The sequence below is a fragment of the Elgaria multicarinata genome, chromosome 11, assembly GCF_023053635.1.
Source record: "Elgaria multicarinata webbii isolate HBS135686 ecotype San Diego chromosome 11, rElgMul1.1.pri, whole genome shotgun sequence".
NCBI classification, from domain to species: Eukaryota; Metazoa; Chordata; class Lepidosauria; order Squamata; family Anguidae; genus Elgaria; species Elgaria multicarinata.
Genome location: NC_086181.1, coordinates 5211047 through 5226176, shown reverse-complemented (window position 1 = coordinate 5226176; position 15130 = coordinate 5211047). Strand labels below are relative to the sequence as shown.

The window sequence follows — 15130 nt, the reverse complement described above, 5'->3', positions numbered from 1 at the left end:
CTGTAGAGGGGCCAGGCCGCGCTAGAAGCCCATCTACACGTCAGACGCGACGGGATCTAGGAAAGCCCCATTGCGTCTGCCATTTTCTTTTGCAGTTAAAGGAGCCGTGTGCGCAGGAGCGCACCAGCACTAAGGGTAGGGATTTTTTTTTTAAAAAAAAAGGGTTCCCTGCTCCCCTCTTCCCCTGATTCCCCCCCCCTGTGATCTCCCCTGGCCTCCAATCCCCCCAGTCTCCCCTGGCCTCCGTTTTCCGCCCCCGATCTCCCGTAACCCTCCATTTCCCACCCACCCCGGTAGCCCTCTGTTTCCTGCCCCTGAAGGCCTCCATTTCCCACCCCCGACCTCCCGTAGCCCTCCGTTTAGAATCATAGAATCATAGAATCATAGAATAGCAGCGTTGGAAGGGGCCTACAAGGCCATCGAGTCCAACCCCCTGCTCAATGCAGGAATCCACCCTAAAGCATTCCCGACAGATGCTTGTCCAGCTGCCTCTTGAAGGCCTCTAGTGTGGGAGAGTCCACAACCTCCCTAGGTAACTGATTCCATTGTCGCACTGCTCTAACAGTCAGGAAGTTTTTCCTGATGTCCAGCCGGAATCTGATGTCCAGCCGTTTCCCAGCCCCAATCTCCCGTAGGTCGCGATTCCCACCCCCCATGTCCCCACCCTAGCCCTGATGGCCGCAGTGCTCCTGTGGAGAAAAGCTGCCGGTCCGCTGCTTTTCCCGGCTACTCAGGAGTAAATGTGGTAGCCAGGAAAAGTGGCAGACCTGGCTAAAAGAGGTGCCGGTTACCCTGGGCCCAGGGAGGGTTGACCTCTGCCTGAGCCCGGGATACCCTGTGCGTCATCTGGACACACAGGGACGAGCCCGGGCCTCACACTGGGCTAAAGCCTCATCTAGCAAGGCCCCAGGTTGGCATAAGCCCAGAGGGAAAATAAGCCACAGTGGCTTATTTTCCTCCCTGCAATACCAGTTGCAAGCCACCTAATTAGCATAACTACTCTCTCCAGGTGTGGGTTGTTGTGATGTCTGAATCTGGCAAGGGTGGGTAGTTGGGGTGGTTTACAAAGAACAAGCCATGGGTTTCAGGGTGGTTCGTGCTAATTAGGCAGCTAACCTAACCCAGCCACCCACCCTTGCCAGGTTGAGATGCCGCCTGGCAAGGGTAATTATTAGGGGTGTGCACGGACCCCCCACTCCGCTTCACTTTAAGATCCGCCATTTTCGGATCGGCCCGCTCCGCCCCGCCCCCACTCCGCCTGTGCCCACTCCGCTCCGCTCGGAGGTCCGGATCCGGATCGGAGCTCCGGTCCCCCCCCATGGGGGGTTACCGGGCCCTGCCGCCATCGCCGCCCATGCGGCGACGGCGGCAGAGCCCGGTAAGGAGGAGGGGGGCCTTACCTGCCTCCATCCGTGGTCCGTCGCCGTCTTCAATTGAGCCCGTGGTTCCACCAGGAAGTCTGGGCCGCAAGTGCGGCCCAGACTTCCTGCTGGAACCACGGGCTCAATTGGAGACGCTGACGGACCGCGGACGGAGGCAGGTAAGGGAGAGGAGGGCGGGGGGCGTTACCGGGCCCTGCCGCCATCGCTGCCCATGCGATGCCCGGTAAGGGACCAAGGGGGAGGGGGCCTTACCTGCCTCCATCCGCGGTCCGTCACCGTCTAAGGGAGAGGAGGGCGGGGGGCGTTACCGGGCCCTGCTGCCGTCGCCGCATGGGCGACAGCGACAGCGGCAGGGCCTGGTAAACCCCACTTACCTTTCCGGCGGAGCTCCGGATTGAGGCGAAGGATCCGCCTTCACCTCGATCCTCTTCGCCACGCTCCGCCGGCCCCCCAATCCTCTTCGCCTCCGCCTTAAGGGCAGGCGAAGCCCCCCGCTCCGCTACTGCTTCTCCGGTCCGATTAGAAGCGGAGCACATCCCTAGTAATTATGCCAATTAGACACCTCGCAACCATGACACACAGGGAGGGAAAATAAGCCACCATGGCTTATTTCCCCTTCATGACTGTGTGAACCCACCCAGAGTGTAACATGCCCAAACCTGGACAGGGATTTGGCTCCAGGTTATTCTGTGGAGTTACTCCAGCTCTTACATGACATGGAGTCGATTCGATGAAAGTAACTGTTGTGCATTGTGCATGGATCTCATTGCCATATGATCCCCAGTAATTAAAACAAGAACAAACCGTTAAAGCCAATTGGGGTAAAAGAGAAGAAAAGTCATCAACAGCTGCTAGTTGGTGTCCAGTTGAAATGTTCAAATAGTAAAGTGCCAGGGAATATTAAAAGAAAGAGTCACAAGAGTGTGTAAGATATTTTGAGTGGGATGTGTGTGTGTCAGGCTTTAAGTTTATTTGCTTTTAGCAGCATTTCTTAACCAGGGTTTATTGTAATGGTGGTAGAACATTGATTTGTGCGTTCTTTAGGATTTGAAAAGCAAAAAGGGTGGTGGTGGTGTTTTTCTCTTCAGCCCCCCTCTTTCTCACCATTCAATTTCAATGTTAATTCCTCATCATTGTTTGCCTGGACCTCTGCTGAGAGCAGTTACGGAGGCTAATTTTTCCATCTGTCCTGCTTGGGCCAATGACTGAGAAAGCCTGGCTGCTGTTACCTCCTTTAGGGCACTGATCAGCGAAGCGTTAAGCTTTTAATTGAGGTGTAAGTGTATCGGCTCAAGGGGGAGGCAGTGGTCGGCAGTGGGGTGGGAGCTGGCACAGCACTTGCGCAGCACACGGCTCCGGGAGAAGCAAGAGCTCTTTTGCACTCCACGGCATTCTGGCAAATACGAAGAAGCGGCCCGCTCTGGAGAGACACGACCTCCCCCACAATGCTTCTAGGTGAGTGCCTTGCAACTTTCTTTCACTGCCTTCCACTTTAATATGCCTTGGATTAAAACTGTATCTCTCTCTCCATCCCCACCTCCCTGCAATAGATAGGAAGTAGCATCACTTTTATTTCAAAGAGGAATTTTGTTCTTCCTAGGCTGTATACGTGAGCAATAGAGGCTTTGGAAGCACAAGAAGGCATAGATATTTTCGGTTGCTGTGCCATGTTGAACTAGGGGTGTTTTATACTGGCAAAAGCTCAAGGGGCATCCTGAAGTATCCATCTGGATGGTATGGCTGGCATCCTATAGGTAGGGAGCATGAATCAAAAGGTTTTCAGACACCTGCACAGAGGGAGAGAGGGAGAGGGAGATTTCGTGGTTTTCAAAACCAGGATCTTGGTTATAGTTAGACCAAGGTGTATCTGTTAAACATACTAGACAGAACAGGGGGTGGGGAATCGGCTGTCCTTAGCAAACGAGTAGCTTTCCCTGAACTGTTTGGCAACGTCCATGAGCTCTCTACTCTTAAAATGTGTGGTCCTCCTTGAAGGTAGCTTTTGTGTAATTCACCCAGCTGTGCTTTGCATATTGAGGGCAAACCCAGTTTGACTTCTCAGATAGATGCAGCTGACTTGTACAGATTTGTTAATGTTCTAGCATCTCTTTAGATGGCAAATTGCCAGAGCCTAAAAAACCTTTGGCAAGCCAGTTGATACCAGGGTGCAGCAATGTTTAATCCTAGTATAGGTGAGAACATTTGCAAAACCAATTTGGCATGCGCAGATCCATTGAAAAAGTCAACTTGTTATTTTGATGCATAAGATTGTGAGTGGTTAAATTGACCCTAACTGAGATTGTCAGTGTCTATTTTACATTTCTCTCTCTCTTATTTTCCTTTCTTTCCTTTCTTTATTTTCTTTACTCTGCCACCCCAATAATTTCCTTTCCCCTTTTCGTAGGCCTTGTGCTAGTAGATTAGCGTAGTGAGATCAGACTGTATGATAGGGTGGGGAAACAACTGTATGGAATGTCTTTAAAACAACTGCAATTTTAGTAAAACAAACTTTTGTTGTTGCATTGATTCTAAATTAAAATACACTCAAATAATTTAACCATCCAGGTCAGACTTAGAAATAAACATTTTTTTCCTCAGCTAGAAAGACTTCAGATTAAATAAAAAAAAATAGGGGATAATTTAAGGGAAATAAATGATTTCCTCAACACAGACAAAAATAATTCTGGAGAGAGAGAAGCACAGGAATTGCCTATGCAAGAGGGTTCATCAAATTGACATGACTTGTTCTGTTTTATTGTCAATGTGCATTGACAATAGAACAAGTCATGTCAATTTGATGAACCCTCTTTCCCCAAATCATCTGTGAAAATCAGATGCCTGTGCTCTGATCTTTTCTTGTCCTGATTGCAAGTAGGGTTCCAGTGAGGCTTTTGTTTAACCAGCAAAGATTGTTGCTCTGCTAAGGAAATCAAAAATGAAAGCAGCAGACAACACCAACTGGTCTTTGCTGTCTGATTTTGTTTGCATATTTTGGGTATTCTGCAACATCTTCTGGGATTTTTCTCAGTGAGGCTGTTGTACAATGGCGATGGGGATTGCAGTTATTTAATGATTCTTTATCTATTCTACTTGTGTACATACACACAACAAACATCCAAAAGGAAATGAAGCATGCAAAAGTGTATATGTGTCAAAAACATGCTAAAAACATGCTTCAAAACACGCTTCAGCTCTTGGTCTCCGTATTGGATTCCTCTGTCTTCTGTGGCCAGATATGTCCAGCTGAAACAGCAGCATTCTGAGAAGCTGAGGTGCAAATACTCCCCCATGGACGTGCTGATGGTTTTGTTTTGCAGGCTTTGCACCATCATTAGCTTTCACTTGTGATGTGGCTTGATGTGGTTTTTGAGGATGCAAGATTTGAGTCAATCTGCTTGCTATTGCTGATAGGGTTTGCTGGTCTGAGAAGCAGTTGGCTGTCTGGACAGTGTGTGTATATGTTATATAGGGAAAGCAGTAGAAATTATTTTTCTCCCCCATTCCTCTCTCTGCTTGTACCCATTTTGTACAATTAATAACACCTTCTGTCCAGATCTCTCAGATTTTGTTTCTGCCTATTTTATAAGATCATAAAGTCTAGGAAAGTCAACCATCTTCTTCATTTCAGTCCTTCAGACAGCATTATTTTTCACTGGCAGTAGCACTGGATATCAGCTGTCTCGCATGGATCGCTTTAATTTTTTTAATAATATGAAACGTAATCCGTTCTGCCGGTCCTTGTCTCATATGAAACAGCCTTTCCTCATGTTCCTGGAACATGTAATCATAGCAAAGATAATATATCTGGAAACATTTGTCAGATTCCGTTTGCTTTGGCGTTCTCTTTGCTCCCTTATTGTAAGTGAAACGTATTAGAAAAAAGCCTATCTCGGATCTTTTAAAGAAAATTGGGGCAGGAAATGACAGCTTTCCCCATTCAAATGACAAAACCAAAAATTGGTGTGTGTGTGTGTGTGTGCGTTCTGTATTAGATTCTCTTTTTTAAAAAAAATCAAATGCTACAAGGTAGCATCAAAGATTTTGGTTTAATAAAGATCTGTTTGTGGTGTGCAAATGTGCATGTTTTAAAGGAAATCTTGGATATATGCCACACAAACTCAAAAAGAAACAGTGTAATTTTCTTCATAATTTTTGAACTGAAAAATTGCTTTTGGGAGTCCTTTTCTTCATTTTAATGAATGTGAGCCCAGTATAGTAAAATACTTTCATGCATAGGTTTGCTGTGCTGAATATTCAAATCCTGTGTTGGGATGCAGGAGGAAGAACTGGATTCAGCAATCTTGCCATGCCTGTGAAAACCTATTCATTGCCCCCTATATAGGGTGACCATATTTGGGAAACCAAAAAAGAGGACACCTAGTGTGTGTGTGTGGGGGGGGAAGCAGCTTTCTGAGTCCTGCAGAAAGTACGTTATTCCCCCGCCACCTTAAAGAACCCGATTGGAGTGGAGGAGGGGAAAGGATTTCATTCTGCACCACCACCATCCACTCCAATTGGGGCCTTTTCTATAATGTCCACGAATGCCCCACTTTCCCCTTTAAGACCTCAATTGGAGCTCGGGGTGGGGGAATGATGTGCCTCAAGAAAGCATGTCACTCCCTCCTGCCATGCTAATGGCAGCCTTAAAGGGGAAGGTGTGTCATTCCAGGACATTATTGAAAATTATAGAAAATCCCCCCGACACCATGGAAAGAACAAAAACCAGGACAAATCCGGGGAAATCCTGACAGTTGGTCACCCTACCCCTATAGAGATCTCTGTGCACCACTAGCTTATGCACTATGCATAGATACAGTGACACGCACCTAGTCTTTTGCTCTCTAGATCAAGCAATTTTATTGTGATATGTCCAAATATAATAATTTGTAATGTGCTGTGATGTAGTCACTAAAAAACCAAAAGAAGGATTGGACATGTTGTGGAAAAATATCCTGATGCATTTATACAGTAGATTAGTGGGAGATCCTCATTTGGAATAATGCTGCTGGTCTGATCTGATCAGCCTGTCTCAAAAAGATTAGAGAAAACTGTGGAAGGAATAGTACAAATTGACTATACAACACAGGCTTAATAACATGGTTTACTAAATTAATGTAAAATGTACACTAAGCAGATAATAGGAACAATGAAATAAAACTGTGTCTTCAATCAGGCCAGCATCAATAAGGATTCCTGTGTGATAAATTCTTTGGGTAGCATAATCATTTGTGCGTGTGTTATATAAATAAATATGTATGTTGAGTTACTAGTAATTGGGAAAATTACGGTGCTTTAAGGAAATTATGTATATTTTAAAAAGAAAAACTCTCTTACAACAAGAAAAAGTAAACTTTACCATCTACAAATGAAGGCCCCTGTCATCCAGGACTTGTTTTTCTCTAGATCTCTTCACCTCCTTGCTCTAACTGAAACCTGGCTTCCTGCCCATGATACCGCCATCTCGGCTGCCCTCTCTCTTGGAGGACTCTCTTTCTCTCACTCGAGTCGCCCAGAGGGTCGAGGTGGTGGTGTGGGTCTTTTATTATCAAGTCTGTGCCAGTTCCAGCCTCTTTCCATTCCACCTTCACACTGTTTCTCCTCCTTTGAGGCACATGTGGTGAGACTCTTCGCTCCGCTGCGACTGCGGGTTGCAGTTCTGTACCGCCCCCCTGGCTCATCCTCTAAATTTCTCTCTGATCTCGACTCGTGGCTGTCCTTCCTCCTCTCTGACAACTCTCCTACTCTGATCTTGGGAGACTTCAATATCCATGTAGATGACCCTCACGATGCTGCAGCTCTACGATTTCGCTCCTTATCTTCCTCTTACGATCTTAAGCTCTGGTCTGAAGCACCCACACATTCCCTTGGACACTGTCTGGATCTTGTCCTCACTCGGAACTGCTCTGTCCTGGACTTTTCTATTGCTGACTTTCCTCTGTCAGATCATCATCTAGTCTCTTTCAATATTACTCACAATCCCCCTCCTTCACGTCCCGCTTCACGCCCTTGTCGTGACCTGCATTCTATCAACTATGAGGCTTTCTCTCAGTCTCTAGCCTCCTCTCTTCCTTCTGTCTTCACAGCCGTCTCCTTGGACTCAGCCGTCTCCTCCTTTAACTCCTCCTTATCTTCAACTCTTGATAATCTAGCTCCATCTACAACTCGGATAGTTCGCCCCTCTCAACCCCAACCGTGGCTCACCTCTTTCCTCCGCTACCTTCGCTCTTGTTCCCGGGCAGCCGAACGCCTGTGGCGTAAGACCAAGGACTGGGCGGACTTTGTCCATTACAAATTTGTTCTCTCCTCCTTCTCTTCTGCCATTTCACTGGCCAAACAACAGCACTACTCAACGTTGATCCAGTCAAATGCTAGGCACCCTCAGCGGCTCTTCGAGTCCTTCAATTCTCTTCTGAAGCCTAATCCACCATCTCTCCCCACCTCTCTGTCTGCCAATGACTTTGCCTCTTTCTTCAATGCTAAAATCCAAACTATTCGCTCCAATCTGGCCAGCTCTGCTCCGCTTCCAGCTCCTGTTCCTCACCTGTCAGTTCCTCCTGTATCTCTCTCGGCGTTCCCTTCGGTCTCAGCTGATGAACTGTCTAAAATACTGCGCTCGTCAAAGCCTTCCACTTGTTCCTGTGATCCGATTCCCTCTCGCGTCTTTATTAATCTTATCCCCGCTATCCTCCCGTCCTTGCTTCACATCATTAATTCTTCTCTGTCCTCTGGTTCATTTCCTTCTGCTTTTAGACATGCTACAGTCTCTCCCATTCTCAAAAAACCCACTCTTGATCGACTATCTCTGTCTAACTACCGACCTGTCTCTCTGTTGCCCCTCGTTTCAAAGATTCTGGAACGTGTGGTCTACTCTCGTTGTCTTGACTTTCTCTCTAGTAACTCTGCTCTGGATCCCTTTCAATCTGGATTCCGTCCTTTGCATTCCACTGAAACAGCCCTTACCAAGATCACCAATGATCTTCTTACTGCCTAGTCTAAAGGCCATTATTCCGTTCTTATTCTTCTTGATCTAACTGCAGCCTTTGACACGGTTGATCACGATCTTCTCTTAGATTCCCTCCATGACCTTGGACTCTGTGGCTCTGTATATAACTGGTTCGCCTCCTATCTAGAGGGTCGCTCTTTCAGCGTGTCGGCTAACGGCAGCTCATCCTCCTCTTTTCCCCTTTCAGTAGGGGTTCCGCAAGGCTCAGTGCTTGGCCCGTTGTTGTTTTCTTTATACATGCTGCCCTTGGGTAAGCTTATTCAGTCTCATGGCCTCCAATATCACCTGTATGCCGATGATACACAATTATATCTCTCATCTCCGGAACTCTCTCCTGATGTTCACGATCGTATCTCCGCATGTCTTTCAGATATCTCAGCCTGGCTGCTTCATCGTCGTCTGAAACTTAATATGGCAAAAACTGAAATGCTTGTTTTTCCTCCTAAACCTTCTCCTCACCTCTCATTCTCTCTTACTGTCAACGATGTCACGCTCTCTCCAGTCAAGGAAGCTCGTAGTCTTGGCTTCATATTTGATTCCTCGCTCTCCTTTATTCCTCATATCGAGGCAGTAGCTAAATCCTGTCGTTTCTTCTTGTATAATATTGCCAGGATTCCACCATTTTTGTCTGTCTCTTCTGCCAAGACTCTCGTTCACGCACTGGTTATCTCTCGGTTGGACTACTGCAACCTTCTTCTCTCTGGCCTTCCTTCGTCTCACATCAATCCGCTGGTCTCTGTCCACCACTCTGCCGCTAAGATCATCTTCTTGGCCCGCCGCTCTGACCATGTCACTCCACTTCTGAAATCTCTTCATTGGCTCCCAATTCACTCCAGAATCCACTATAAACTTCTCCTGTTGACCTTCAAAGCTTTTCACGGTCTAGCTCCTGCCTATCTCTCCTCTCTCATCTCACACTATTCCCCCGCTCGTGCTCTCCGCTCCTCTGATGCCATGCTTCTCGCCTGCCCAAGGACCTCCACTTCCCTTACTCGGCTTCGTCCTTTTTCTTCTGCTGCCCCTTACGCCTGGAACGCTCTTCCAGAACACTTGAGAACTACCAACTCAATCACAGCTTTTAAAACTCAGCTAAAAACTTTTCTTTTCCCTATAGCTTTTAAATATTGAGTTTGTTCTGACTCTATACTGTTAGCTTCACCCTACCTGGTGCCTGTTTACACTTCCCTGTGCCTGTTTGCATTCTCTTTCCCTCCTTATTGTTTACTGCAACTTTATTAGATTGTAAGCCTATGCGGCACGGTCTTGCTATTTACTGTGTATAATATGTACAGCACCATGTACATTGATGGTGCTATATAAATAAATAAATAATAATAATAATAATAATAATAATAAATACAGAAAATAAAAAAGAGCACAATCCTGTGTATGCATCCATACATCAATCCAGTGATATATATCAGTACCCTGGGGAATACTCAGGAAAGGCCTGGAATGAAGTCTGGGGAGCTGTAGTGGGAGAGTTGGGACTCAGAGAAGAGCAAGCAGAGGTAGCTGTTGGCGTGTCTGTTTTCAGCAGTTCCCTTCTCCCACTGCAGCTTCATCCTGGTTTGTTTTTTAGGACCCCCAATCCCCTGGAGAAGGTTTTTGGAGGGCACAGTGTGCTGTAGTGGGGAGGAGGGGTGAGAAAGCCCTGTTACATGTGAGTACATAATTATTAGATGCAATCCAATATCTTCTGTACAGTTCATTATCACAAGATGGCAAGATATATGAAACACAACTAACATGATTTTTTTCTCATGCCTATGTGTTGTAATCATATAGCAGAGTTGTCAGTTTTATCAGATATTATTAGATTCTTTAATCTTTCCCCCAAAATAGTTTAGCATCTTCTTAGGTACAGACATAAATTCTCTGGGCTGAATGAAAAATAATTTCTTTAGCTAGAAAACACCATTGGCATTTAATTTTTTATTTAAAAAATTTCAGTGGCAACCTTTACAGGTTTATGCTTCCTCAGTGTTTTCAGAAAAAGACCTGAGAAGCCTTGTATCTTAATTCTAATTAATAGAAATTTTAGAACTTGCCATAAAACCTGTTGAATTGCAGTCTGCTTTTATGCATTTTAATTCAAAAGTTAGTCTTACTGAACTCAGTGTAAATTACTCTCAAGTAGGGGTGCACAGAATTGTATGCATCTCTGCTGAGAAGGAAGTTCCATTGAGATCAATGGGACTCACTTCCAAGTAAGTGTGTATAGGATTGCAGCCTAATTCTCTTAAATACATTGTCAGAATTAGACTAAAGTGTCTCCGGATTGTTTTTCTTTGTCTTTTGATTGTAATGTAAAAGCAGCTCCTATTTTGGTTGTTTTTCTTCCAAGTCTAATATTGAACTAATCGTTGTCTCCAAGATGATCAACATTCCTGTCTTCTATTTCTTTGGGGGGCACTTCTTAATATTAGATTAGATTTTCCTTATATTATATAGCCTTTCAGTTCTATCAAAACTGTTTGCTTGATCTTCTCTTCTCTTAATAAGCTTTTGTTACACAGTGTTTTTTCTTGTCTAACAGTTCATTGAGAATGAGATTTGCTAATACTAGTAATCTTATTTTAAAAAACATTCCAAATCTACACTGCAGGCTAAAGGGATGCCTTCATAGTCCGATGCCTATTCATTGTTGAAGATGAGCTATTTGTAAGGATAGGTTACTAGTGGAAGAACACACAGTTTTAGTCAATTCTAACCTACTTATTTATATTGAAGATTATGTCTGATGAGTAGTTCAGTTGAACTCAAAAGATTGCTCAACCCTTATGCCATCCTAAATTGATCTAATAACAGAGATAACAGGGCAAGGAATAAAAGGAGAATGATAGTTGGAGTCTAATACCAACCACCCGATCAAGGAGAAGACGAGGATGAAACTTTTGAAAAGCAAATTGCCAGTGTTTCAAGGAAGTGCAATGTAGTAGTGATGGGGGACTTCAATTACCCCCATATCTGTTGGGAGACAAATTCTGCCAAAAGCAGCCCTTCCAAGAAATTTCTGACATTTGTGGCTGATAACTTTCTCCTACAGAAAGTGGAGGAAGGAACGGGATTCGCTATCCTTGACTTGATACTGACCAATAGGGATGACTTAGTGGATAAAGTGGCAGTTACAGGAAATCTGGGGGAAAGTGACCATGTCATATTTGAATTCTTAATTTTAAAGGAAGCAAAAGCTGAGTGTAGCCATACACATACTCTGGATTTTAGGAAAGCTAATTTTAATAAACTCAGAACTATGATAAGCAAGGTCTCATGTCAAATGGCCCCTAATGAGAAAAGGAGTCCAAGATGGGTGGGAATTTTTTAAAAAGGAAATTTTAAAGGCACAATTACAAACAATTCCAACAAGGAAAAAAGATAGAAGACAACAGAAGAAACCAATGTGGCTCCACAAAAACCTTAGAGATGACCTGAAAACATACAAGGATACATATAGGAAGTGGAAGGAAGGCTAGGCTACAAAGAAGAGTACAGACAGGTAGCACAGAAGTGCCATAATGGCGTCAGGAAGGCTAAAGGATGAGCTGAGACTAGCAAGGGATGCTAAAAGCAATAAAATACTTTCTTCAGATACATGAATAGTAAAAAACAAAGGGAAGAAATGGTGGTTCAACTGCTTAATGAGGATGGCAAATTGATAACAGATGATAAATAAAAGGTTGAAGTGCTCAATTCCTATTTTGGCTCAGTCTTCTCCAGAAAGTGGGTCTATGACCCCCTCCCCCCCGGCAAAAGTTTGTATCTTCCTCCATTGGATTGGGAACGAAGTTGCAATCCACTGCCTACTAAATATGATTATATAAACAGAAAGGTCTGCTAAAATCCCCCCTATTCATTAAATCACCACCAAGCTTTCATTGACTTCCCCATAGACAAGAAACCTGCCCCTCCACCAGTGACTGGTTGTTCACTTCCATATTCCTTGATCTGTCTTCCTTGCTGGTCTTTTGGAGGTCGACAAAGATGAGGATGAAATATCATGCTGGCCTAGAAGTCATGTGAGTGGCCCACTTTCTCAGAGAAGGGTCCCTTCTTTGCCATCTCAACCTAGTGGTAGGGCTACCACAATTTGGGCTTTAATTTAATTTTAGATTATTCTTCCCAAGGTCTCCAGGAGAAGTAGCAAAATCAGAACCAAGTGGGCAGGCTGCTTTATGTTGAGCTTGAAAGAACTGGCTATACATTTAACCCCCATGTTCATCCAGCTCTACCTTTGAGACATAAAGTATGGCCCGATTCTTACCATGCCTCACCAGGTGCTGCTCTCTGCCCTCACCAGGTACTGCTAGGCCCTGCCCCATGCATGCAAGCTTCACCTCCAGGTCTGCCAGGTACTACTCTGGAGCTCCAATATTCCACTCCTTCCATCTCAGGAGACTGTATGAGGGCAGCAGACGTGGTGGGAGTTTTTAATCTTTCCTTAATCCCTCCTTGCCGTTGGCTTTCCAAGCCGATGTCTATACGACAACAGGATTGCTCCTCATTGAATAGAAACCCAAATTTTCGTTGATCTAGGCAAAGAGCGTCACACTGCAGCAGCAACAGTGATTTATCTCCTAAACTTTAAGAAGTTTAGTTGTGGAGAAGCCCGGTAGAGATCTAAAAATTAAATAAAATTATGCCCCCCCCCCTGAAAAATGCTTTGGCCAGGTCCAAGGATGTTCATCCTACAGAGGCAATCACCAGCCTACCCTCGCTCCATTATCCAGGTGCTGTTCAAATATGCAATGGGTGTGGGTGTGTCAATATTTTCTTAGTCTCAGATTTTGATAGCAAGGAAAAATATAAGTTTCAGATTTTTATAAAAATAAGTTTTAGACGGAAAATATAAAATGTCTTTACCTTTAATCACTTTCACTCTGTATTCTTGGTAAATAGGCTGGTGTCAAATTGTTAGCCTTGCATTTGGAGAGATGGGTCACATTCTGGGAGTGGCTTTGCGAGGTGCTCCAGTAGCCCAACTAGTGCTAAGCTGTATGTCAGGAACGGAATTCTCACTCAAAGGTTGAGCTTCCAAACATGAATTTATTTATTTTAAACATTTTCATCCTGATAGGAAACGTCTTCCCCTGCCGATGGTGTTGGATTGCAACTCCCATCATCCCTTACCGTTGGCTATGCTAATAGGAGTTGGCTACGCTAATAGGGCTAATAGGAGTTGCAGTCCAACAACACCTGGAGGGCCCCACGTTCTTCACCATTGCAATAGACAATTCCTGCTCAGAGGGCAGTTGGTTTTAATGGCCTCCATGAGACAAGGAGGGGCTCAATCCGAGCTCGGTGAAGGCAGCAGCAGCAGCAGAATTACTTTTGTCTGTCACATTTGTAATGCCCCCTAGAGTGCAAGATAGTGTGCCTTGCTCAAGGCCAGGAGAAGAGAAGATGCTGTTACTGTAAAAAGGGCATGATGGAAGCCCTCCCTACGATATGTCACAGATTTAAAATGGTTATTCAGGAAGCTCTTGACTAGTCTATAAGGCCCTTTAGTTAGTCTGAGGAAGAGTTCTGTGAAGCTCAAAACCTTGCTCATTACTTTGTGATTTGCAGATAGTCCTAATAAGATTGTTGTGTTGCTGTAGGCTGGGTCTGGATGATAACTATAATAAGTAAGGTCCCGTGGCAAGGGAGCCTAAAGAGAAAAGGAGTGCAGGATGGGTGGGAGTATCTAAAAAATGAAATTTTAAAGGCACAGTTACAAACAATTCCAACAAGGAGAAAAGATAGAAGACAACAGAGGAAACCAATGTGGCTCCACAAAAAGCTTATTAATGAACTGAAAACAAAAAGGGATACATATAGGAAGTGGAAGGAAGGCCAGGCTACAAAAGAAGAGTACAGACAAGTGGCGCAGAAGTGCCGAAATGGCGCCAGGAAGGCTAAAGCTGTGAATGAGCTGAGATTAGCGAGGGATGCTAAAAGCAATAAAAAGGCTTTCTTCAGATACGTGAGTAGTAAAAGACAGAGGAAAGAAATGGTGGTTCAACTGCTTAATGAGGATGGCAAATTGATAACAGATGACAAAGAAAAGGCTGAAGTGCTCAATTCCTACTTTGCCTCGGTCTTCTCCCAAAAGCAGGTCTATGACCCCCCTGGAAAAAGTGAAGCAGAAGTTGAGGGGGCAGGATTGCAGTTTGAGATTGATAAACAAATGGTCAAAGAACACCTAATTTCCTTGAATGAGTTCAAATCTCCAGGGCCCGATGAACTGCATCCAAGAGTAATGAAGGAGCTAGCGGAAGAACTCTCAGAACCTTTGTCTATTATCTTTGCAAAATCATGGAAGACGGGTGAGGTGCCGGAAGACTGGAGGAGGGCTAACGTTGTCCCTATCTTCAAAAAGGGCAAAAAGGAGGAACCTGGGAACTACAGACCAGTCAGTCTGACATCCATCCCTGGGAAAATTCTGGAGCAGATTATAAAGAAGTCAATCTGTAAACACCTTGAAATCAATGCAGTGATTACTAGAAGCCAACATGGATTTGTCAGGAACAAATCCTGTCAGACTAATTTGATCTCATTTTTTGATAGGATAACCTCCCTTGTGGACTGTGGGAATGCTGTGGACGTCATATATCTTGACTTCAGCAAAGCTTTTGACAAAGTACCACATGACATTCTGATTAACAAACTAGCTAAAAGTGGGCTAGATGGAACAACTATTAGGTGGATCCACAGTTGGCTACAGAATCGGACTCAAAGAGTACTTATCAATGGAACCTTCTCA

At 44.6% G+C, this 15130-nt stretch overlaps 1 protein-coding gene across 3 annotated transcripts in view; it reads left to right on the top strand.

Moving 5' to 3' along the window:
• Positions 1-15130, top strand: part of ZNF385C (zinc finger protein 385C) — a 337585-nt gene that overhangs the window by 214338 nt on the left and 108117 nt on the right. The window contains exon 1 of one of the 3 annotated variants that reach the window (XM_063137993.1): positions 2737-2837. The exons of the other annotated variants lie outside the window; for them this stretch is intronic. Coding sequence (XP_062994063.1) covers positions 2828-2837 — 10 coding nt within the window. The 5' untranslated portion in view covers positions 2737-2827. Of the gene's footprint in view, positions 1-2736; positions 2838-15130 lie in introns of those variants that run through there. 3 annotated transcript variants of the gene reach the window in all.